This window comes from Entelurus aequoreus, linkage group LG01 (genome assembly GCF_033978785.1).
Source record: "Entelurus aequoreus isolate RoL-2023_Sb linkage group LG01, RoL_Eaeq_v1.1, whole genome shotgun sequence".
Taxonomy (NCBI): domain Eukaryota; kingdom Metazoa; phylum Chordata; class Actinopteri; order Syngnathiformes; family Syngnathidae; genus Entelurus; species Entelurus aequoreus.
In genome coordinates, this window is record NC_084731.1 from 54,505,485 (window position 1) to 54,528,626 (window position 23,142).

The 23,142-nt window shown below is 39.2% G+C and overlaps 1 protein-coding gene and 2 non-coding genes across 3 annotated transcripts; all 3 read left to right on the top strand.

The window, feature by feature from the left end:
* Positions 1-1,235: 1,235 nt before the first annotated feature.
* Positions 1,236-21,633, top strand: gnl3 (G protein nucleolar 3). The gene is made up of 15 exons (XM_062054715.1): positions 1,236-1,505; positions 1,603-1,661; positions 1,732-1,872; positions 7,293-7,412; positions 7,492-7,548; positions 7,613-7,748; positions 7,830-7,930; positions 10,409-10,559; positions 15,049-15,136; positions 15,207-15,384; positions 19,129-19,271; positions 19,459-19,595; positions 20,981-21,105; positions 21,275-21,332; positions 21,403-21,633. The coding sequence occupies exons 1-15, from the start codon at positions 1,493-1,495 to the stop codon at positions 21,489-21,491; spliced, it is 1,596 nt and encodes a 531-aa protein (XP_061910699.1). The 5' UTR covers positions 1,236-1,492; the 3' UTR covers positions 21,492-21,633.
* LOC133661174 (small nucleolar RNA SNORA47) lies at positions 10,200-10,336 on the top strand. Its single transcript, XR_009827909.1, has one exon. It is a non-coding gene; the product is annotated as a small nucleolar RNA SNORA47 (small nucleolar RNA).
* LOC133661141 (small nucleolar RNA SNORD19) lies at positions 19,321-19,395 on the top strand. The gene has a single exon (XR_009827906.1). It is a non-coding gene; the product is annotated as a small nucleolar RNA SNORD19 (small nucleolar RNA).
* Positions 21,634-23,142: the final 1,509 nt, after the last annotated feature.

The following is a 23,142-nucleotide window of genomic DNA, read 5'->3' on the forward strand; positions in this document are numbered from 1 at the left end:
CGAATGTAGCGCACATTTGTAGTTATTTCCCCATATTTCTACACAATAACTCAGATATGGTAACACTAGCGAGCAGTAGAGAATATGAAGTGATTTTTGGCCCAGGACGTATTTTGCTTTATTCATTATTGAAATGTTTTTTGCCACTTTATGTTGTATGTTTTGTATATGAGATTTCCAGTTCATTTGATCATCTATTAATACACCCAAAAATCTTGTTTTTTTTACCCTTTCAATGTCTACTCCGTCTATTTGTATTTGTGTATGATGCTCTTTTCTACTGTTACCAAATAGCAATATTTTAGTTTTACTGAGATTCAAAGATAGTCTGTTTTTATCAAACCATCTTTTTAATTTGTTCATTTCTTCTGTTATTATTTGTATTATCTTCTGTGTGTTCTCTCCTGAACAGAAAGCAGTTGTGTCGTCTGCAAATAAAACTAACTTTAGGTCTTTTGTAACTTTACAAATGTGTTTTATATAAAGATTAAACAATCTTGGTCCCAGTATTGATCCCGGGGTACACCACAAGATATATCTAGCCGTGTTGACATATTTTCACCCATCTTTACATATTGCTTCCTGTTGGTTAAATAGCTTCTTACCCAGTTCAAGACCAAACCTCTGATGCCATATCGTTCTAATTTTCGTATTAAAATATCATGATTAATTGTGTCAAATGCTTTTGTTAAGTCCATGAATACTGCGGCCGCACATTCTTTACCATCTATTGCATTGGTAATTTCCTCTGTTATTTTGATTATTGCAATGGTACATTCTTCAAAGTTCCACAATTCCCACATTTTCCATCTGATTCAAACTGTTCCAACTTCATAATATTCAGCCTGTTTGGGAATTGTTCAATATTAAAAAAAAAAAAATCCAGGATTTAAGTTCAACGTCAGGATTGGAACATTCACACGCAATTCCTTCAGGAATTGCCTCATCTAGTTGTATTGTAGTGTGTTGTATTTTATTATATGGATATGTGTAATTGATTTTTAAATAAGAAACATGTTCTTGTGGGTTCCCTCCAGGTACTCCGGCTTCCTCCCACTTCCAAAGACATGCACCTGGGGATAGGTTGATTGGCAACACTATATTGGCCCTAGTGTGTGAATGTGAGTGTGAATGTTGTCTGTTTATCTGTGTTGGCCCTGCGATGAGGTGGTGACTTGTCCAGGGTGTACCCCGCCTTCTGCCCGAATGCAGCTGAGATAGGCTCCAGCACCCCCCGCGATCCCAAAAGGGGACAAGCGGTAGAAAATGGATGGATGGATGGACATGCAAAAAAAATTGCGCCTTGATTTCTGCTACATTACGGTTACCGTAATACTTTTTTGGAAGAACTATAGTAATACACCTCCGGGTCAACAGGTGGCGGCATACAATTGTGTAAAGGTTTGTTTGAAGCGGAAATGACGACACGGTCTCTCATTCTCCACGTGCAGCAGAAGTGCAGTCACATTGGAGTCCTCGACACCAGTCCAAGATGAAACGACCAAGTAAGTCCAAAAATTGTCATGTTTTATAACATTATTTGTTCCTAAAAGTCTACATTAGCCGCTAACAACGACATACCCCTTTTTCTCGTGTCCTCAGAGCTAAAGAAGGCGAGTAAGCGAATGTCATGTTCCAAACGGTATAAAATCCAAAAGAAGGTAGGCCGACGATTTGGAAAAAACGCCTTGATACTCATTGGTGTAATTTACATTAACTCCTATTTTTTAGGTCCGAGAGCACAACAGGAAGCTAAAAAAAAAGGCAAAGACAAAAGGAGTTAGCAATCGACCCAAGAAAGATCTCGCAGTTCCCAATAGTGCTCCTTTTAAAGAAGAAGTCCTGCGGGAGGCTGAGCAGAGAAGACTGAAGGTTAGCGCTTGTACTCTCGTCTTTTAAGCTATTAACCCCTTTTTAAACATTACCAGAAATCTAATTACCCGTGTAAAATAATTATTAGTACACTGTGTGGTTATTTCCACTGCACCTCAATATTTCCTGTAATGGGAAGTGTGAATAATAGGCCCGGGCGGCAGACCCTAACAAGTTTTGCTGTGCGAAAATCTCACAATTTTTGCATATAAACTGGTATTGTCATTATAATTTTCAGATCAAATTGAAGCACTAATGTAATCATAATACAGTGTTAGAGCTAAGAATTTTCAAAATGCGGTCCCAGAGACCCCATCAAGTCATAAAAATGGGGTCCCCAGTACATTTTTGGGGTCCAACTTTTTTGTAAGCGTTTTGAAAACAAACGATAAATGTATGCATTATCCTGTTATATCTCACATCTTATATTGTGTTTTGGAAAAAGGTTCTCATAAACGTTAATTCATTAAAAATAATAATACAAAAGAAAACACATTTTTATGCATATGTAAGTTTATTCAGTTAAAAACATTCATTCACTTTCTTCTTTCCTTTATGGATCTAAACTTTACCGCTGCCGGTAGTTTTTTTCTGTATTTTCATTTAATAAGTTGTAGGCGTATTTATTTCAGTATAAAAGTGTAAAGTTTTTTGCTTCTGTCATGAAATTATGATAGTGTGTCAGGGCATGCATACATTCTTTAACGCTTAAATCTTTAGAGGCTACATTAACTTCAAATCAATCCGTCAATTCTAAGTTTTTCTTTTAATGTTGTTTTTTTGTTTGTTTTCTGCCCTTTTTTTGTCAAAGAAAACTGTTTTTTTATGGTAAATATGCAAAAAATCTTCCACAAAAAATATTTTTCAAAGTGGAATATTTGATGTGAAGTAATTAGAGCCTTGGATAGGTCACTAATTCATAAAAACGTTGATTTCGATTCAATATTATGTTTTGAGCAATGGCAATTTTAAAGAAAGAAAAAAGCTTTGTTTTATTAGTCAACATTGCAACTTTTTCTAAATTACATTTCAACTGTAAGATTTTTATTCCACTTTTGTTATGTTTTTTTTAATTTTAATAATATTTTTAGAATAGCAAATATAAACCATGCAAAACACCGGCGGAAAGCTAAAATCGATTTAAAAAAAAAAGCAAAGCAGCGTTTTGACTGAGACGGCAGGGTTGGTAAAAAAAATAACATAAACCCACGGACTTTTGGAAATGTGCGTCCTTTCTGATTTCCATGCATAAAAAGACACAACAACCGTGGTAATATATATGTAAGTAACCCTTCCAAATGCAATAAACTGTTATTATTCATTGGGACAAGCGGTAGAAAATAATGAATTGGTATTTTTTACCATTGTAACTGGAAGATCAATAACTTTTGATTATCCTACATAAGCAAACAAACATTAAATTGACTCGCAATCTATGTAAGCAAAACATTTTCTCCAGCTGAAAAAAATGTGCCGGTTGTGTTTTTTTTGGGGGGGTTCCATATCTAACTGCTTCTCGGCAGCGACTACCGGGTTTCCCCCAGATTGCCAAAATGCCTGCAGCGATGTGGTCAATATGAAGTTATCGTATAATTTGCATAATCAATGTTGATACATATTTTCTTTAAAAAGGCTTAAAAGGTTATACATAATTAATAAAACCAGTTATTAATTAGTATTACTGTATTTTCTGCACTATAAGGCGCACCTAAAAACCTCCAATTTTGTCAAAAGCTGACAGTGCGCCTTATAATCCGGTGCACCTTATATATGGACAAATATTGAGCCACAACAAACTTCATTTTCACAAAGTTTAGGTCTCGCAACTACGGTAAACAGCCGCCGTCTTTTTTCCCCCGTAGAAGAAGAAGCGTGCGGTGCATGCTGGGATATGTGACGTTTCATTTCCATTTGTGTGTTTATGTAAAGACCCCAAAATGGCTCCTATTAAGTGTGTTGTCTGTCTAATAATAAATAATGCAGACGAGGCGTGTTGGCTGAGTTCACAACGTTTTCTCACAGCGTGCTCATAACCACATTCTAACTGCCGGCATGGCGAGTCTTGGCGACATACAACAACGCTTCTCAGGGCTACCGCGCATGCTCGTCACTCCCGTTGCATGCTGGGTAGTGTAGTTGTTATATTCCCTAGCCTAGCTCATAACATCACATTAAGAGACACGCTTACGCGCTTAATTCAATATTCGCTGTCATTCCGGGTGGATTGACAAAAGAACTCCAGCCGCTAGATATTGGTGTCAACATGGCATTTGAAGCTAGACTGCTAACTGCGTGGGAACAGTGAATGACAGAAGGCGAACACACGTTCACCAAGACGGAAACAGCGCCGGACGACATACGCAACTATCTGCCAGTGGATCGTAAATGCCTGGGCTGATTCAGTCTCAACTGTGGTCCGAGCTTTCAGGAAGGCAGGAATTGTCACTGAACTGCTGGACAACAGTAGCGACACTGACTCCATTAATGACGACTTCGACGAGACATTTTGGATGCCGTATTCGCCCACTGTTTAATTCGGACACTGAAGAAGAAGAATTCAAGGGATTCGTAAATGAGGAATAATTTCATAAAGTGAGCTTTACATGTTTATTTTGTGTTGTGTGACATTAACGTTTGAGCAACGTTGAGATATTGTTATTGCTCTGCACTATTTTGAGTGTTACTATTTTGTGATCGCACGTTTGATTTACCGTAGCACGAGTAAATCAGCTGTTTATTCATTTTGTGAGTGAACAGAGTTGTCAGAACGCTGGTTTGTAATCTATTAATAAAGTTTGACTGACCTATCTGACTGTTTTGTTGACATAGGTGCGCCTTATAATCCGGTACGCCTTATATGTGAACAAAGTTTTGAAATATGCCATTCATTGAAGGTGCGCCTTATAATCCGGTGCACCTTACAGTGCGGAAAATACGGTAACATATTTTTTATTGTATTATATGATTTTGCTCTTTCAATTGCTGCTTATTGTACAATGTACTTTGAGATTTTTACAAGTGTCTAGAGACTTTTAGTGACTTTTTCCTTTATTAAAAACGACTACCAATAAATTAAGCATCTTTTTCTGGTGTGGTTAGAGACTCTATACTTCTGTGGCTCGTAGCCCTGTGATAAACAGCGAGAGCTGCAGCGAGCCTGACTTCATACTTGCGTGGCGCTGCTGATCCAGCTGCTTTTTCTCTCTTTAAAAGCCACCGCTAGGCTTGGGTATCGTTTGAATTCGAACGATTCCGATTCCTGGCGATTCTCGATTCCGATTCTTTTAAGAGGCAGGGTCAAAAAAAAGTTTAGGATATTTTAAATGAGCTAGCTAACCTACAGTCTTTCTGAATGAAATAGTCTGACATTCTCCATCAATTTTAATTCTATTAACTTTTTATGAACTTTACTATAAATTCCTCACAGGGCTGTTTTCAAGTAGAATATAAATATCACATCTATGAACTTGAATATAAATATTATAAATTATGAATACATTTTCCCAGGGGTACACTTTCCTCAAGAGAGCTTTATTTTTGAAAACCTCATGAAAACACATTTACACATAAGTGTATGATGCTGCAGGAAACCTCATGAAAACACATTTACACATAAGTGTATGATGCTGCAGGAAACCTCATGAAAACACATTTACACATAAGTGTATGATCCTGCAGGAAACCTCATGAAAACACATTTACACACACAAGTGTATGATGCTGCAGGTACTTAAAAATGTTACCGTGCTCCCACTGATGGGCTAACCTGGTGCAGAAAAGCAAATAAACAATAAGAAACAACTTGCAAAACCCAGTCCAGATTAGCAGCAGGTACAGTATAAAATCAGAGACAGTTTTTGTTTAGGAAAATGACCATATCCTTCATCATATGCCTTCTCAGGCAGGATGCGTGAGCGTTCTGGACAGATAGTGTCTCCTGCTGTGGAAAATACACGTTCGCTGGGTGTGGAAGAAGCTTGAACACATAAATAGGAGAAAGCGAGATATGATAGCAAAGGATAAGTCTTTTGTTGGTTCCACCGGACCACCACCATGCAGCAGGGTCGTCAGACATAAGTATCGGTGGAACGTCCTGGTACATCTGCAGCTCTCTCTCCACTCGTTTCTTGATGGACATGGAGCTCTGTTATTTCGCGGTTATTTCATTTTTTTTTGTAAAGTAAAGCCACACTTTCGACCGCCGACGCCCGTTATCCATGCTTGAGCTTGACTGACTCTCTCGGCTATGCTAACACTTCCGGCGGTGGGCGCTTCTTCGTTGGTGTTCAGCGGCTTCTTCTTCCGGTTCGGCGGGCATATTTTTTTCCGGTCGGCGGACTGGTATCGAAAATAGGAATCGAAATTTAAACTTTTGAACGATTCCGGGAGAATCGGAAAGTTAGTCCCGGTTCCAATCGATACTCGATACCCAACCCTAGCCACCGCTGTCCTTAACATTTGCACATTTTGTAGATCGCAATGTGGGTATATCTCGGATATATTAAAGTATGTCCACATTGCAGGAATTCCTCCTTTGCTCCAGACAATCATGTGCGTCTTGCCAATGTTATCACAACACCCTGTTTCAGCAGTGCTGTTTTGGTGATCAAAGTCTTTTTTTGGTGCCTCACCAGTTAGTAGTGCAAAAATAATAGGCTACATATATCCATTCATACTGTAACAACCTGCTGGTGTCAAAAGTTTCTGTTGGTATGTTAGTGATGTTAATTTTCACATGATCGTGAATACGCCGTGCCTGAAGTGAAAGAGGATTGGTGGAGAATGAGAAAGTGTTGTTTGTCTGCACGGAGATGGACGTTTGTGCACACAAGGGAATACGTGTTAGGATTAGGTTTGTTACAAGATTGGAAATAAAAGTTAAAGAGCGTCATACTTTCTTAATCTGGAAGCTACAATACATTATATTACTTTAATTTATCGCGTTAAAAAACCCCACACATTTTTAAGGTGTGGCGGCTTTTATTTTGCTGTGGCGATGTGCCACAATCGAATACATTTAGGGGGAACCCTGACGAAGACGCCATGTTTATTTTGTTCCGTGAGGTCATCATACAATTTGCACGTTATACATGCGGTCCAACCAAGGTGCGACTGTATGCATATTGCCTAAAGCAGTATTTGGCCCGCTAACAAAAAATACAAGTGTGAAGGCAAACCTGACCTAATTGAAGTGACCATCCAATATATTTTATACAATTTTTGGTCTGGACCACAGTAGCGAATTCCAAGTGCAAACGCACAATTCTAAACAAGTAAAACAAATATCCTGGGATATACTAAAATTAATTATAGGTAATTCTTGCAGTGGAACAAAAGATCAGTCAAGACTATACATAACCACTCACCATCTTGCATTGTTCCTGGAATGATTTCAGTTGTTTTGTCCAATTTCACCTTAGATTGAAGAGGAAAAGGAGAGAAAGAGAGAAGCTGTCAAAGAGGAACGAGCTAAGAAGAGAAAAAAGGAAAATGAGGTTGCTCGCAAAGAACCAGAACCCAAAGCCAAAAAAGCACGCCAGGTAAGAGAAAGGCAGAAAACAATGGCAGAAACATGGAATAATTCCATTATTATTCTTGTTTGTTGTGACTACTCTACAGGATGAGAAACCTCCAGAGAAAAATTGTAAAAAGTTTATTTGCGGTCAACTAAACAATGTAAGTAGAGGACACCGTAGGAGGTTTCAATGTTTGCTTGATGAGATGCTCTTCCTCTCCTCAGGTTATCGATGCAGTGGATGTTATCATAGAGGTGCTGGATACTCGTGATCCGCTAGGATGCAGATGTCCACAGCTGGAGGAGGCGGTGCTGCAGAGGGCCGGAAACAAGAAATTGTTTCTTGTTTTAACAAAAATAGGTAAATGGCATGACATCTGAGTTGTACAAGTTGTCTTTTTTTCCCAGTGGAATCTTGATTTTAATATCAATTGAGTCGCAGATCTGGTACCAAAAGCAAATGTGGAACGGTGGATTGAGCGATTACAGCAGGAGTTTCCAGTTGTAGCCTTTAAAGCATCCGTACAAGCTCCAGCAAAAAAGGTAGGAGGGTAATGCATTCTTTGTTTTATTTCAATTTTGTGCTGACACCCAACAATGTAATTAGTGAAAATTGCAATTATGATGCTTAAAGGAAAACTGCACTTACCGGTAGTTGAACCTTTGCCCATCATTTAAGACAAACACACATCTTCTTTTTCTGTTCGTTCTATTCAGTGGTATAAAATAAAAACTTCTAGCACAAGGCGACTGACAATGCAGGTAATGGAGTTTCCCCTACTGCAAATATGAAGCCCTCTCAAAAACTTCAGTAATGTTTTCTGTACATATTGTAACCATGTAGTAACAGACTCATTTATGATAACATTTAATTCTAACAGTATTTTGATCACTTTCAGCATTACCACAACTTATTTCCTGGCCACATTGATTTCATAGAGCACATGGCAACTAACACTAACTGATGGGATGGTTGTATCTTTCAGCACAGACTTGTGCTCCCTGTTAAGATGATGAATTCAGCATGATCCTCACTCGTCCGGTAAAAAAAAATGCTGGGATGAAACTATCACCTTGCTGCAACTTTCTAGCGATTCATTTTTAAAGTGGCAACTTTTAAAAACTCAAAGGCGATGTTACAGCACATTTCAGTAGGTAGCGTTACCTTTCGACTCTACAAAATAGTAGAATTCCAAATACCTGCATTGTTATCCACCTTGTGCTAGCAGATTTTGACTAAGTAGGATGAACAGAAAAAGGAAAGATGTATTTTTTGACTGTCCAAAAAGATTGAATGAAATGTCAAATCAATTTGACAATGTTTTCCATTCTTAAAATGATGTAAAAAGACTGTTAGAAAGCAGGGGTCTATTGGCCGTCTGAACCAGCAGCTATAGTCAAGAAATTAATTCCAAATGCATTTACTGTATTTTCCGGACTGTAGAGCGCATCGGTATATAAACCGCAATCTCAAAATTTTAGAGGAAAAAATATGTTTTCCATATATTAGCCACACCGGACTATAAAGATATATATACGTTGTGAAATTAGTTATTTACATACCTTAATTGTTTCCAAATGTTGCCTGTAACAAATAGCTGCGGAAGCTAGCTCTTCAATCAGCTAAACAGACTCAATAACTCCACGATGACATCTTGGTGGACTTATGAAAATAAAATAATACAAAAAGAATGGCATTGTAAGTTAACAATACTAACGCAGACACTTGTAAACGTGTTAGCTTATTAGCCAATGCTAACAACGTTAGTTTGATTACATTATGATAGTACATACAAATATGCATGAAAACACTCCTCCAGACATCAAACATGGGACGGTTTAATGAGTAATAATTGTTTGTTATATTGTAAAACTATTATTTACATATCTTGCATACCATAATTGTTTCCAAATGTTGCCTGTAACACATAGCTGGGGAAGCTAGCTCTCCAATCTGCTAAACAGACTCAATAACTCCACGGTGACGCTTTGGTGGATTTATGAAACAAAACAATACAAAATGAATGGCATTGTAAGTTAACAATACTAACACAGTATTAGCTGATGCTAACGACGTTAGCTTGATCCTGATGACATGTACAAATATGCATGAAAACACTCCTACAGACATCACACATGGGACGGTTTATTAAGTAAGGATTTTTTCAGTTACATTATAAAACTTAAACTTTGGTTGGAGTGATGAATGAAGAATCCATACAAGTAGAAACGCTATGTTTGTCTAGAAGACGGACTGGCACTAGTACCTCCGGTTGAAAGCTTACTAAATAGAAGAGCACTCCAGCACCTGCAGTGAGCAAACTCGTCCAAAAGATGGCGCAATAGCTCAAACAATGACACACCTTAACAGTGTCCTTGCTTGTTTTTTTTTTAAACTATTTGCATTATGCCCGCTATCAAAGAAAAATAAATTTGCCGCACCGTTTTTATAAGCCGCTGGGCTCAAAGCGTAAGAAAAAAGTAGTGGCTTATAGTCAGGAATTTTCAGTAAATTAGTTCATATTTGATAATGTGTTAAGTTTTGACATTTTTATCATAGACTTTACAGTACTGGTTGATCTGATCCATCCTGATATCACTAAAATAGTATTTTGATGTATTTATATACTGTTTATAAATACATGGATAAATAACGTCTTAAATTACTTTTCTTTTTAAAGCATATGTGTAATTTGCGCGTCGTCATAGTCACCAATGGACACATTTTTTTTAGTTTGATGTATCTTGTAGTTTTCAAATGTGATTGACTTTATATGACACAAATACAGCACTGTATAGTCATTCAGTTCCGTGGAGGTCTGAGAAGGTTGAGCAGCTTGTGTGGTGCTGCTTCAAACTGGTTACAACCTCCAACATCAACAGACAAACACAACATCAATAAGCTCCACTCACGTGTGCTGAGCTTCACCTTGTGTTTGTCGACACCTTTTGTTTTTATCGCTGCTTTGGGTGAGATTGTTTTTAAGGTGTGTTCTTTTGTGGTCCTGAATTGATCTGCAGGCAAAGAAGAGGGGCATGTTGGGGGCCTCCAATGAAGTCTTGGACCGTTCCAGAGGAGGGGCCTGTTTCGGAAGCACTCTTCTCACAGAGATGCTCACAAGTTACGCCGCAAGCAAGCAGGACCACTCAACGCTCAGAGTCGGCGTAGTCGGTAAGGACGTTCGTAGAATATGCCAACTGTGAGAACCAGTACTATGGCTGGGCGATTGTATTATCGTTGATCGCGATTAATTTGAGTTCGTGATTACCTCGACTAAACATGGCGGAACTGACTGTTAGACGTTACCGCTCTGGTAAACAGTGGGGAAGCAGCAATATTTGGTATAATCCTGCACGGAATAATCCACCGTTATTGACCGTGATCCTGTGTGTGTCTGTGACCTCCCGTTCCACCATTGCGAAAATCAGGCTCGTCACGACGTAATTAATGTTCAATCCGCGTTGTGTCTCTTCCCCTTACACAGCTGGAAGTGCAGTCCAGAAGAACAAAATAGCTAAATGACTAACACTAGCATAGTAGTTGAAACACAACATTTAAGAGCAGCGACTTTAGTGACATACTTTAGTTTCACTATCTGCTGCAGCTCAACAGTAATCCTGCCCTGAATGAAGACTTGCAGGCACTCACAGGAGTCTTTATTAGTCCCGACTGGGAGAATAAAAACACCCACTAATTTATTCAGAATAAGGCATTTTTATATCTAAATATTTCTGAATCAGACTTTTTGTTAATGTCTGCAAAGATTCCACTGATATAACATGTAATAAAAAATTCTACAGACACTTTGTTCTTTTTGTCTGTGAATTAAAAAAAATGTTGTTCCTGTAATAATCATTAAACTTGATGTATGTATTTTTACACATTATTTTACATCACCTCAAATTCAAACTGCACTTAAATGTATTTTCATTCAATACAAGATACAGAATTTGGGTTTTAAAAACTTCACAATGTGGGCCACCACTTGTTGTGGTGAGAAGCACTGATGTATACGGGTAATTAAAGAAAACTAATAATAATTTACCATTTGTAAGTGTTTAATGTTAACTTAAAGGCCTACTGAAATGAATTTTTTAAATTTAAACGGGAATAGCAGATCCATTCTATGTGTCATACTTGATCATTTCGCGATATTGCCATATTTTTGCTGAAAGGATTTAGTAGAGAAAATCGACGATAAAGTTCGCAACTTTTGGTCTCTGATAAAAAAAAGCCTTGCCCCTACCAGAAGTAGCGTGACGTTGTCAGTTGTTCACTTCCTCATATTTTCCTATTGTTTTCAACGCAGCTAGAGCTATTCGGACCGAGAAAGCGACGATTACCCCATTAATTTGAGCGAGGATGAAAGATTCGACGGACTAGAATGCAGTGAAATACATATCTTTTTTCGCTCTGACCGTAACTTAGGTACAAGCTGGCTCATTGGATTCCACACTCTCTCCTTTTTCTATTGTGGATCACGGATTTGTATTTTAAAGCACCTCGGATACTATATCCTCTTGAAAATGAGAGTCGAGAATAAGGCTGCAGCTAACGATTATTTTTCTATCGATTAATCTATAGATTATTTTTTCGATTAATCTGTTAATCTATAGATTATTTTTTCGATTCATCTATAGATTATTTTTCCTTTTACCGATTATTTTTTATTTTATTTTATTTAAAATGAAGATGAAAAAATAAAAGTAGGCCAGTTTTTTCAAAAGGCATGGCTTTTATTTACAAAAAAAAAAAGTATGGCCACTCAGTCAACATTGACAACAACATGACAAAATATTTTGTAACAATGTAAACATTTAAAACTTTTAACATTTAACAAAATTAAAAGTAGCTTATTTGCTTTTTAATGTGCAAATATAAAAGTAAACATCCAGTGCAAATCTTAATATTCTGCAATAGTATAAGCATTTCAAAAGTAAAAGTATTGCTTATTTTGCTTTAAAATGTGCAAAAATAAAGATAAACATCCAATACAAAAAAGTGCAAAACGAAATATTCTGTAACAACAGTGTAAACATTTCAACAAAAGTGAAAGTATTGCTTATTTGCTAAAATGTGCAAAAATAAAGATAAACATCCAATACAAAAAAGTGCCAATCTAAATATTCTGGAGCACTGTAAACATTAAGTATTGCTTTTAAAATGTGCAAAATAAACATCCAGTCCAACACAGTACACAAGAACCAATTCTACTCATTCCAGTGAGTGACTAACAGTTGTAATGAAGAAAGGTTAGCATGTCTACTTGCTTTGCTTCTTTTCTTGTTTACAATATTCCCAGCAGCTGAAAATAGGCGCTCAGAAGGGGTCGATGTGGCTGGAACTGAGAGCTAATTAGCCTTCACCTCAAACCAGGACTGCGAGCGAGCTGAGCTGCAGTTTAAGTTTCTAGTAGGTCAACGGGCTCATAGTGATGTTACTAGTAGTTGACTGGGAGGTGTTTATTATCATTTGGGGAGAGTCCGCTGCCTGATGCTCACCTGCTAAACACCTATCCGCTCGACGCTGAAGCGCTGACTACATGCGCTATGAATACGCACTGCTGATTGGCTGATAATGCTTTGTGTGTACCAATCAGATGGTTGTGTGGGTGGGACAATGCTGCGTGTTTACCAATCAGATGGTTGTATGGGTGGGACAATGCTGCGTGTGTACCAATCAGATGGTTGTATGGGTGGGACAATGCTGCGTGTGTACCAATCAGATGGTTGTATGGGTGGGACAATGCTGCGTGTGTACCAATCAGATGGTTGTATGGGTGGGACAATGCTGCGTGTGTACCAATCAGATGGTTGTATGGGTGGGACAATGCTGCGTGCTGAGACAGAGGCAGAGAAGCAAAGCAACTCGTTAAGACTTTAGCAGCTAAAGTTAGCTTTAGCTTAGAAACTCGTTCGGTACACCCCCGTACCGAACCGAAATCCCCTTACCGAAACGGTTCAATACAAAACACATACCGTTACACCCCTAGCAGATACAAATGACACATTCATGTTTTTGTGTAATGATGACAACGTATGCTAACGCGGACGATTGACTAGTTGATGGTTGATGGTTTTCTTTTCAAATGTTCGTTCATAGCTGTTGTGCTGCTATGATAGGCCATTTCCGCTCGACACAGTGTGCATACAACAACATTATTAGGCTGTGTATTGAAATACTCCCACTTTTGACGACTTTTGGCGTGCGTTTTTCCGCTCGCTCGCACAGTCTGCTTTGCGCTCCGCCGTGACGTAATTATGCGACGCGTCGACGCACAAAAACGGCATCGACGTATTTACATAACCGATGACGTCGACTACGTCGACGCGTCGTTTCAGCCTTAGTCGAGAACGCGAAATGGACATTCACAGTGACTTTTATCTCCACGACAATACATCGACGAAGCTCTTTAGCTACTGAGCTAACGTGATAGCATCTGTCTCCAATGCAGATAGAAACAAAATAAATAAATCCCTGACTGGAAGGATAGACAGAATATCAACAATACTATTAAACCATGTACATGTAACTACACGGTTAATAATACTCAGCCTGGCAAAGCTTAACAATGCTGTTGCTAACGACGCTAAGGCTAACTTAGCAACCGGACCTCACAGAGCTATGATAAAAACATTAGCGCTCCACCCACGCCAGCCAGCCCTCATCTGCTCATCAACACCCGTGCTCACCTGCGTTCCAGCGATCAACGGCGCAACGGACTTCACCCCAACATAGATGCGAAGGCGGCTAGCATCGGCTGGCGCGTCTGCTATCCAAGTAAGTCCTTCTTGTTGTGTTGCTACAGCCAGCCACTAATACACCGATCCCACCTACAACTTTCTTCTTTGCAATCTCAATTGTTCATTAAACAAATTGCAAAAGATTCACCAACACAGATGTCCAGAATACTGTGGAATTATGAAATGAAAACAGAGCTTTTTGTATTGGCTTCAATGGGCTACCGATACTCCTGTTTCACTGGCTACGTCACGCGCATATATCATCATCCAAAGGCGTTTTCAACCGGAAGTTTAGCGGGAAATTTAAAATTGCACTTTATAAATTAACCCGGCCGTATTGGCATGTGTTGCAATGTTAAGATTTCATCATTGATATATAAACTATCAGACTGCGTGGTCGGTAGTAGTGGGTTTCAGTAGGCCTTTAAGGTAAAAGTACTGTAGTATTCAGTACAGCACTGATACTTTTTTGTACTGATGAATGCACTTTTTGATGACAAGCAAAAACAATTTTGAGAGCAAAAGTTGTCTTTACTCCCACAAAATGTTGCGAAAAAGCAAAACCGTGCTCTAAAACCAGGTACAGACCGTAGCGTGGGTTACCTGTTCTGTTGCACCTCTAGTAAACACAATTTTATATCTATGAACAAAATGACCGTTAGCATATATTACCTTGATCAAAAATGGTGGAAATGTCTCTTACAAGATACTGCAGTAGTAAACAGTAGGGATGCAACAATACTCTGTATAATCCTGCACGGAACAATCTGACTTTAATTTTTGAAAAATTATCGTGATATTAATCGAGATCGGATGGTACGAAAAAATTGGGATTATTTGTTTTGCCATATCGCCCAGCCCTAACTAGTACAATGTCATTGAAACTAAATACTGTATAATATTGCTTTTCCATGCAGGCTTTCCCAATGTGGGGAAGAGCAGCCTGGTCAACAGTCTGAAGGGAAGTCACGTGTGCAACGTTGGGGTGAAGAGAGGCATCACAAAGTGAGTTCTTCAACATCGTACAAATACTCAAATAATGCTGTCTCATCGTGTTTGAATGTTCTGTCTTCAGGTCCGTGCAAGAGGTGTGCGTCTCAAGTCAAGTCAATCTTCTAGACAGCCCAGGAATCGTGGCGTGTCCATCCAACCCAGCAGCTTCCTTGGCTCTGAGGAGCCTGCAGGTGGAGGAGGGCGAGGAGAGCGTGCAGGAGGCTGCCAGGACCGTGCTCAAACTGTGTGACAAGACCCAGGTACCGTTGTGCCGCCGGCATTTGAGGCTGCACCGTTGAGGAAAAAACTCATTGTGAGTTTTCTATCAAATAACGATTTTTATATTTAATACATACAAATGCGTAAAACTGCGGAAATAAGGAGTGAAGGAAGATATGTTACTTATCGACTGCGTTTATTTTTCAACTCACATTTAAGCAAATACGGCGCAGCGTCAATTCCAGTCTTTCAACAATCGCTATTTCTTCAGAATCAATATATATTCATATATTACATATAGCCTATTATTTGTGCACTATTGACAAGTGATGCATCGAAAATTGGGGCGTCTTAAATAGACTTTCGAAACCAGATGTCGTGATGACTTCCGCTTGCGACTGCATCTTTGCCCGCGCACACGAGTGACGTAGCTCGCCCAAAGCTGACGAAATAGTCACATTCAGGTCACATTGTGTTTAGACTGAAGTCACATTTGTAAAGATCAGATCATCCTGATTTAGGACTACCTCCTGATGTGGTCTGAATCTGATGCCAAAAGATCAGATTTGGAGCATTAAGACTGGCAAACAAAATCAGATCTGTGTCACTTGAGGGCAAAAACATCAGATTTGGTGTGCAGTGTTAACAGGGCCTTAAAGGCCTACTGAAATGAATTTTTTTTATTTAAACGGGGATAGCAGATCTATTCTATGTGTCATACTTGATCATTTCGCGATATTGCCATATTTTTGCTGAAAGGATTTAGTATAGAACGACGACGATAAATATTGCAACTTTTGGTATCTGATAAAAAAAAAGGCTTGCCCCTACCGGAAGTAGCGTGACGTAGTCAATTAAACATATACGCAAAGTTCCCTATTGCTTACAATGATGGCCGCATGAAGTGAGAGAGATTCGGACCGAGAAAGCGACAATTTCCCCATTAATTTGAGCGAGGATGAAAGATTTGTGGATGAGTAAAGTGCAAGTGAAGGACTAGTGGGGAGTTGAAGCTATTCAGATAGGGAAGATGCTGTGAGAGCCGGGGGTGACCTGATATTCAGCTGGGAATGACTACAACAGTAAATAAACACAAGACATACATATACTCTATTAGCCACAACACAACCAAGCTTATCAATATGCCACAAATTAATCCTGCATAAAAACACCTACGTGTTTGTTATGCTAGCTCCTAGCTCCTCTGCTAGCTCCTAGCTTCATAGAACACGCCAATACAATTCAAACACCTGATCAACACACACAATCACTCAGCCCAAAAGACCGTTCACCTAACCCAAGGTTCATAAAGCTCATATATTTTTAAAAAGTTACGTACGTGACGCGCACGTACGGTCAAGCTATCAAATGTTTAGCAGCCAAGGCTGCATACTCACGGTACCTGGTATTCAGCTGGGAATGACTAAAACAGTAAATAAACACAAGACATATATTTACTCTATTAGCCACAACACAACCAGGCTTATATTTAATATGACACAAATTAATCCTGCATAAAAACACCTACGTCTTTGTTATGCTAACTCCTAGCTCCTATGCTAGCTCCTAGCTCCATAGAACACGCCAATACAATTCAAACACCTGATCAACACACACAATCACTCAGCCCAAAAGACCGTTCACCTAACCCAAGGTTCATAAAGCTTATATATTTTTAAAAAGCTACGTACATACGCAAAAAAAAGTTGCGCACATACGGTCAAGCGATCAAATGTTTAGAAGCCAAAGCTGCATACTCACAGTAGCACGTCTGCGTCTTTGTCATCCAAATCAAAGTAATCCTGGTAAGAGTCTGTGTTGTCCCAGTTCTCTACAGGCGTCTGTGTATCGAAGTCAAAAGTCCTCCTGGTTAGAGTCTCTGTTATCCGAGTTCTTCCATCTTGACTGCATCTTTCGGGAATGTAAACAAAGCGCCGGCTGTGTACTGTTGTTGCTGACTTCGTTCGAAAAATACGTCCATTTCGCACCGACAACTTTCTTCTTTGCTTGCTCAGCTTCTTTCTCCATAATGCAATAAACATGATTGCAACAGATTCACGAACACAGATGTCCAGAATACTGTGGAATTATGAAATGAAAACAGAGCTTTTTCGTATTGGCTTCAATGTGGAAGGCATACCCGTGTTCCCCGGGCTACGTCACGCGCATACGTCATCCTCAGAGGCGTTTCGAACCGGAAGTTTAGCGGCAAATTTAAAATGTCACTTTATAAGTTAACCAGGCCGTATTGGCATGTGTTATAATGTTAAGATTTCATCATTGATATATAAACTATCAGACTGCGTGGTCGGTAGTAGTGGGTTTCAGTAGGCCTTTAAACTATCAATCAACATATTCTTGTCTCAAGATGCCAGCTCATTTGCCAGAAATGTATTGCAAAATTATAATTTTTCCATTTACAGTAATGCACTGTAAAACAAGCAACATAGATTTTACGGTGAAAAAGCAGCTCAGTTGCCCGAATTTTGCGGCAAAAATGAAGAGTGGTACCGTTTTACAATTTATATATTAGTAAAGCACTGTAAGAAAATTTCCGTAGATTTTTCTGTTAAACTGGCAGCTCAGTCGACAAAATTTTCTCATAAAAAATTTCAATGGTATTTTTAATTTACATTAATGCACTGTAAAAATAAAAGCTAGACTTTACTGTAAAATAATTATAAAAAAACAGTATTTTGGTGTACAAAAACACCGTAAATTTTATGGTCAAATTCTGGTCACTGAGCTACCAGTTGTTTACCATAAAATCTATATGTTTTTGTACAGGCTAACTAGTTGGCCTCTATTCAACCTGTTAGTCTGGACCACCTTCTTCATATGACAGTATGAGGCTGAGTTCCTAGTTAACAATGGCTGCTTAGCCCAACATTGGCACATTTTCGTTTTGGCCCTTTAAAGGCAAAATGTTTGGACACCACTGGTCTACATCATGCTCCCAAACTGAAGAAATAACTGAAAAAAAACTATATAGTGTTTGTAATGTAATAGTAATATATAATTAAAGTAACTATTTTAAAAGGATATTAATTTTTATTTTTCATTAGTCGGATTGTTTACAATTGCACTGCAATTTGAAGGTAAAACACTTTATCCTAAATAACAGTATCAAGTCAAATTGCTTATTTGTTACATACTTGGCCAAATAATTATTCTGATAAATAGACAAACAAAAAAATAGACTCCTTTCTGTAAGCAAAATTTGCCTCAAAGAAATATTAAATATCTTAAAGTGCATTTTTTCCCTTGTCAGGAAATCTAGGTGTGGTCTTCTCGCAAGTCGCAAGGTTCTCAGTTTGCGCTTCCTTCCTCTGCGTGTAAGCAAGCAGAGCCGCTCTCCGCCCACCGAGACAAAGATGTCTGAAAAGAGGGCTCACTGCGTTCAGTTAGTTCTGCTGTTAAATAAACACGCTCGGGTGCTTAGAGTAACGCACAAAGTGAGACCTCTTTCTCACCGTTTGAAGCAAGAGACGAACAAATGCGAGGCTCAACAATTCTGATTGGCCAACATGTCTGTCACTCAAATGCCGTCGGCGGCAGAGGAAAACAAATCTGCGGTTAGTATATCGCACTAATGAAAACCTTGATGTTGATGAATAAAAACCTCGACGTCGATTGACGACAACCTTGACGTCGGTAACCAGAGCCTCGGTGTCGATTAACAAAAACCTCAATGTTTATTAACGAGAGCCTCTGTGTTGATGAACCGTGGAGGCTATGTGTGGTCATCTTATGAAGTAATTACATTGCATTTGTTGTGGTTTCAGGTCATGCTCCAATACAATGTTGCAGATTACAGGACCGCTCCAGAGTTTTTGACCCTATTGGCCAAAAAGCGAGGTTTTCTGCAAAAGGGCGGCAACCCAAACCTGGTGCAAGCAGCGACCGTGTTTCTTGACGACTGGACAGGGTGAGACCCCTTTTCCCCTCATCCATCCTAAAGACAGATGGCCAGCCTGTGGAAATGAGGACAAAAACGCTTTCACAGATGTCAGAATGAAGACTGTTAATCCAACTCTGATCCAAAGACTGGTGTACTAGAGACCGTGTGGGGATGTAAGAGTACACGCTGAATGTGTCCATGTTGTTTCTCCCAGAGCCAAACTGAGCTACCACTGCAAGATACCAGACAACCTGGGCCTCCCTGCCTACATGACCGCCACCTTGGTCACTGACATGTGGACCGGTCTGGACCGCAACCAGCTGGAAAGTGGAAACCAGAATACTCTGAGCAGTATGTGCATTTAAACTTGAAACTATAGGCCCCTTTCCACCTAAAGTTCAGGAACTAAAGGTTCCTGTAGAAGTGTGTGGTTTGTGTTTGTCACAGTTCAGAGTTTCTACAAATCAGGCTGATGACGTATGGAGGACTGGTTTACTATATTTAATCTACACTGATACATGTAAATAAACGATATTGGGTCACAGTTCCTGTACGAAAAAGTAAGTAAATAAAATACAAAGCAATACAATAACAAAACAATATAATTTAAAATATAAAGTTTACCAAATTGTTCTTAAAAAGTCAGACATTTGTCCAAAAGTCAGAAAGTCTTCCTCTCAGTAAGTAAATGATCAATTCATGAGAGTCAGACTTTTACTTTTGGTCCATTTCAGTTGTAAATAACAATACATCAAATAAATGTCAGTGTTTATCTGTAAATAACAATACGGTATATAAATAATACATGTCAGTGTTCATCTGTAAATATATAAATAAATGTCAGTGTTTATTTGTAAATAATATATAAATACATGTCAGTGTTTATCTTTAAATAACAATATAAATGTCAGTGTTTATCTGTAAATAACAATATATCAATAATTGTCACTTTCTCATGCAGACAACACGAACACATTGACTTCAGTGTTAGCTTGTTAGCATTAGCATTCTGTTCACTTGGGTGTTCACTTGGGTGAGGCTAATAACTACACAAATGGAGTGTCACTGACTACTTTTACAACATGTAATAATTAAATAGTTAATATTTAATGTTATTTACCTTCGTTCCACTTTTGTGCTGCCTCCTTTATTTCACATGTATCCAACAAAGTCAGCGTAGTTAAGCAGCTGAGGTCGTTGCTTCATACTCCTCCGTAAATAAGTTTTAAAGAGTCCGTCCACTTCTCGTAGCTTCACGTATCGAAATGTAGTTTGTAAAAATAATAAACATTAAACTGCATGTAGTTTAAAGATTACGGCTGAGTAAAAACACTAAGATAATTCCACTCATCAGCGTTCTTCAGCACAAAAGTTCCTTTCGTTCTTTCCGCTTGTCAAGTTTGTTGTGGTAGAAATACACAAGAAATAAACAAGCATGTTTTGTAATAGCGGTCGTGTGTTTTTCAAAATAAATAAAAAAATATGTTTTGGGAACGCTTCCACTGTGTTCAACCAATCAGAATTCGACAGCACAGCCCGCCCCCGGAAATGTTTCGGGTACCTCCCAGAAGTTCCACCTAGCAGGCAGGAACTCTGAAAGGTTCCTGAAGAACTAAATCTACCCAGGTAGTTTTTAGTGGAAACATGGGGGGGGGGGGGACTTTTATTTACCCGGTTAAGTGGAAAAGGGCCAAATGGTGTTTGTCACTACTTACTGCATTGTTGTTCTTCTCCAGGTGTAAAGTTCCCCAACCAGTCCAGCAGTATCAGCTTCATGTCGAAAAGTCCTACTGCAGGCCTGCTGGTGGTGAACGACATCCCTGAAGAAGTAGCAAAACCTGCAGAGAAGGAGGTCTTACAGGTAATCATTGACAGTCAGATGTTGGGTCAGTCCACTCTGGAAATGAGGACAAAATGCAAGTCTCGATTCACTGATGAAGACTTCTAATCCAACTCTGATCCTGCTGGGGACCAAAGTTGGAAGAACTCTGAGTCTTCACTTGTGTGACTGTGGAAATGTTTCCTTCCAGCCTGAACTAAGAGCTGACCAGACAAATGCAGATGAAGCAGAGCCAGTGTCCCCTAAAGGTACTTTAATGTTTACTTGCATTTTCTCCACAGCCAATGTGAACCGCCATAAAGACTTTTGTGTTTCCAGGAAAAACAAAGCAAGTCCAGTTCCAGTCGGCGCATATTGAGACCGTCTGTGCAGATGACGCCTATGACTTCAACACTGACTTTGTATGATGGTGGACCCAACAGTTCTTGTTTGACATGAACACATCCTCACTACTCTGCACACTTGTTGAAATCTTGTTCTTAACGTTGTCAAATTTGTGTATGCAAATGTTGTAAATAGACATAACTCGTGTAATAAACCAGTTTCAATCATGAATCTAATAGTTTTGTACATATGACTTTTCATACAGACTTCTGAACTGTTAGCAGAAAGACTAAAGTTTGATGTGGTCTGGAACTAATGTGGATCCACATTGATTGATTGATTGAGACTTTTATTAGTAGGTTGCACAGTGAAGTACATATTCCGTACAATTGACCACTAAATGGTAACAACCGAATACGTTTTTCAACTTGTTTAAGTCGGGGTCCACTTAAATTGATTCATGATACAGATATATACTATCATATATACTATCATCATAATACAGTCATCACACAAGATAATCACAATGAATTATTTACAATCAGGGGTGTGTGTGTGTGTGTGGGGGGGGGGGGTTAGGATATGGACATCAAGTAGTGGACATAGAGAGAGAGAGAGAGAGAGATCAGAAGGCATAAAAGTATCTGCATTTGATTGTTAGCAATCCGGGGAGGGTGTTAGTTTAGGGTTGTAGCTGCCTGGAGGTGAACTTTTATTGCGGTTTTGAAGGAGGATAGAGATGCCCTTTCTTTTATACCTGTTGGGAGCGCATTCCACATTGATGTGGCATAGAATGAGTTAAGACCTTTGTTAGTTCGGAATTTGGGTTTAACGTGGTTAGTGGAGCTCCCCCTGGTGTTGTGGTTATGGCGGTCATTTACGTTAAGTAGTTTGACATGTACTTCGGAATCAGGGAGGTGTAGCGGATTTTATAGACTAGGCTCAGTGCTAGTTGTTTAACTCTGTCCTCCACCTTGAGCCAGCCCACTTTAGAGAAGTGGGTAGGAGTGAGGTGGGATCTGGGGTGGAGGTCTAGCAGTAACATGACTAGCTTGTTCTGAGATGTTTGGAGTTTAGATTTGAGGGTTTTGGAGGTGCTAGGGTACCAGGAGGTGCATGCGTAATCGAAAAAGGGTTGAACGAGAGTTCCCGCCAGAATCCTCAAGGTGCTTTTGTTGACCAGAGAGGAGATTCTGTAGAGAAATCTCGTTCGTTGGTTAACCTTTTTGATTACCTTGGTTGCCATTTTATCTCAGGAAAGGTTAGCCTCTAGAATGGAACCTAGGTAGGTGTACTCATCTTTCCTGGTGATAACAATGTCACCCACTTTTATGGTGAAGTCATTGACTTTCTTGAGGTTGATGTGGGACCCAAACAGGATGGATTCTGTTTTACCCAAGTGTATGGATAGCTTGTTGTCAGCGAGCCAGGTGCAAGTTCTACAGAGCTCAGCACTGAGGATTTTCTCCACCTGTGACTTGTCCTTGCTGGATACCAGCAAGGCAGAGTCATCCGCAAACAAAAACAATTCACAGTCGCATGCCGATGACATTTCGTTTATGTATATTAGGAACCGAGAGGGGGGGGGGGACACGGTGCCGTTCACCTCTACCACCTGCTCCCTCCCCTCCAAGTAAGATTGCATCCAGCTCCATGAGTTTTTGTTAAATCCGATTGCTCTGAGCTTATCCATCAGTATAGCGTGGTTAACGGTGTCAAAGGCCTTCTGAAGGT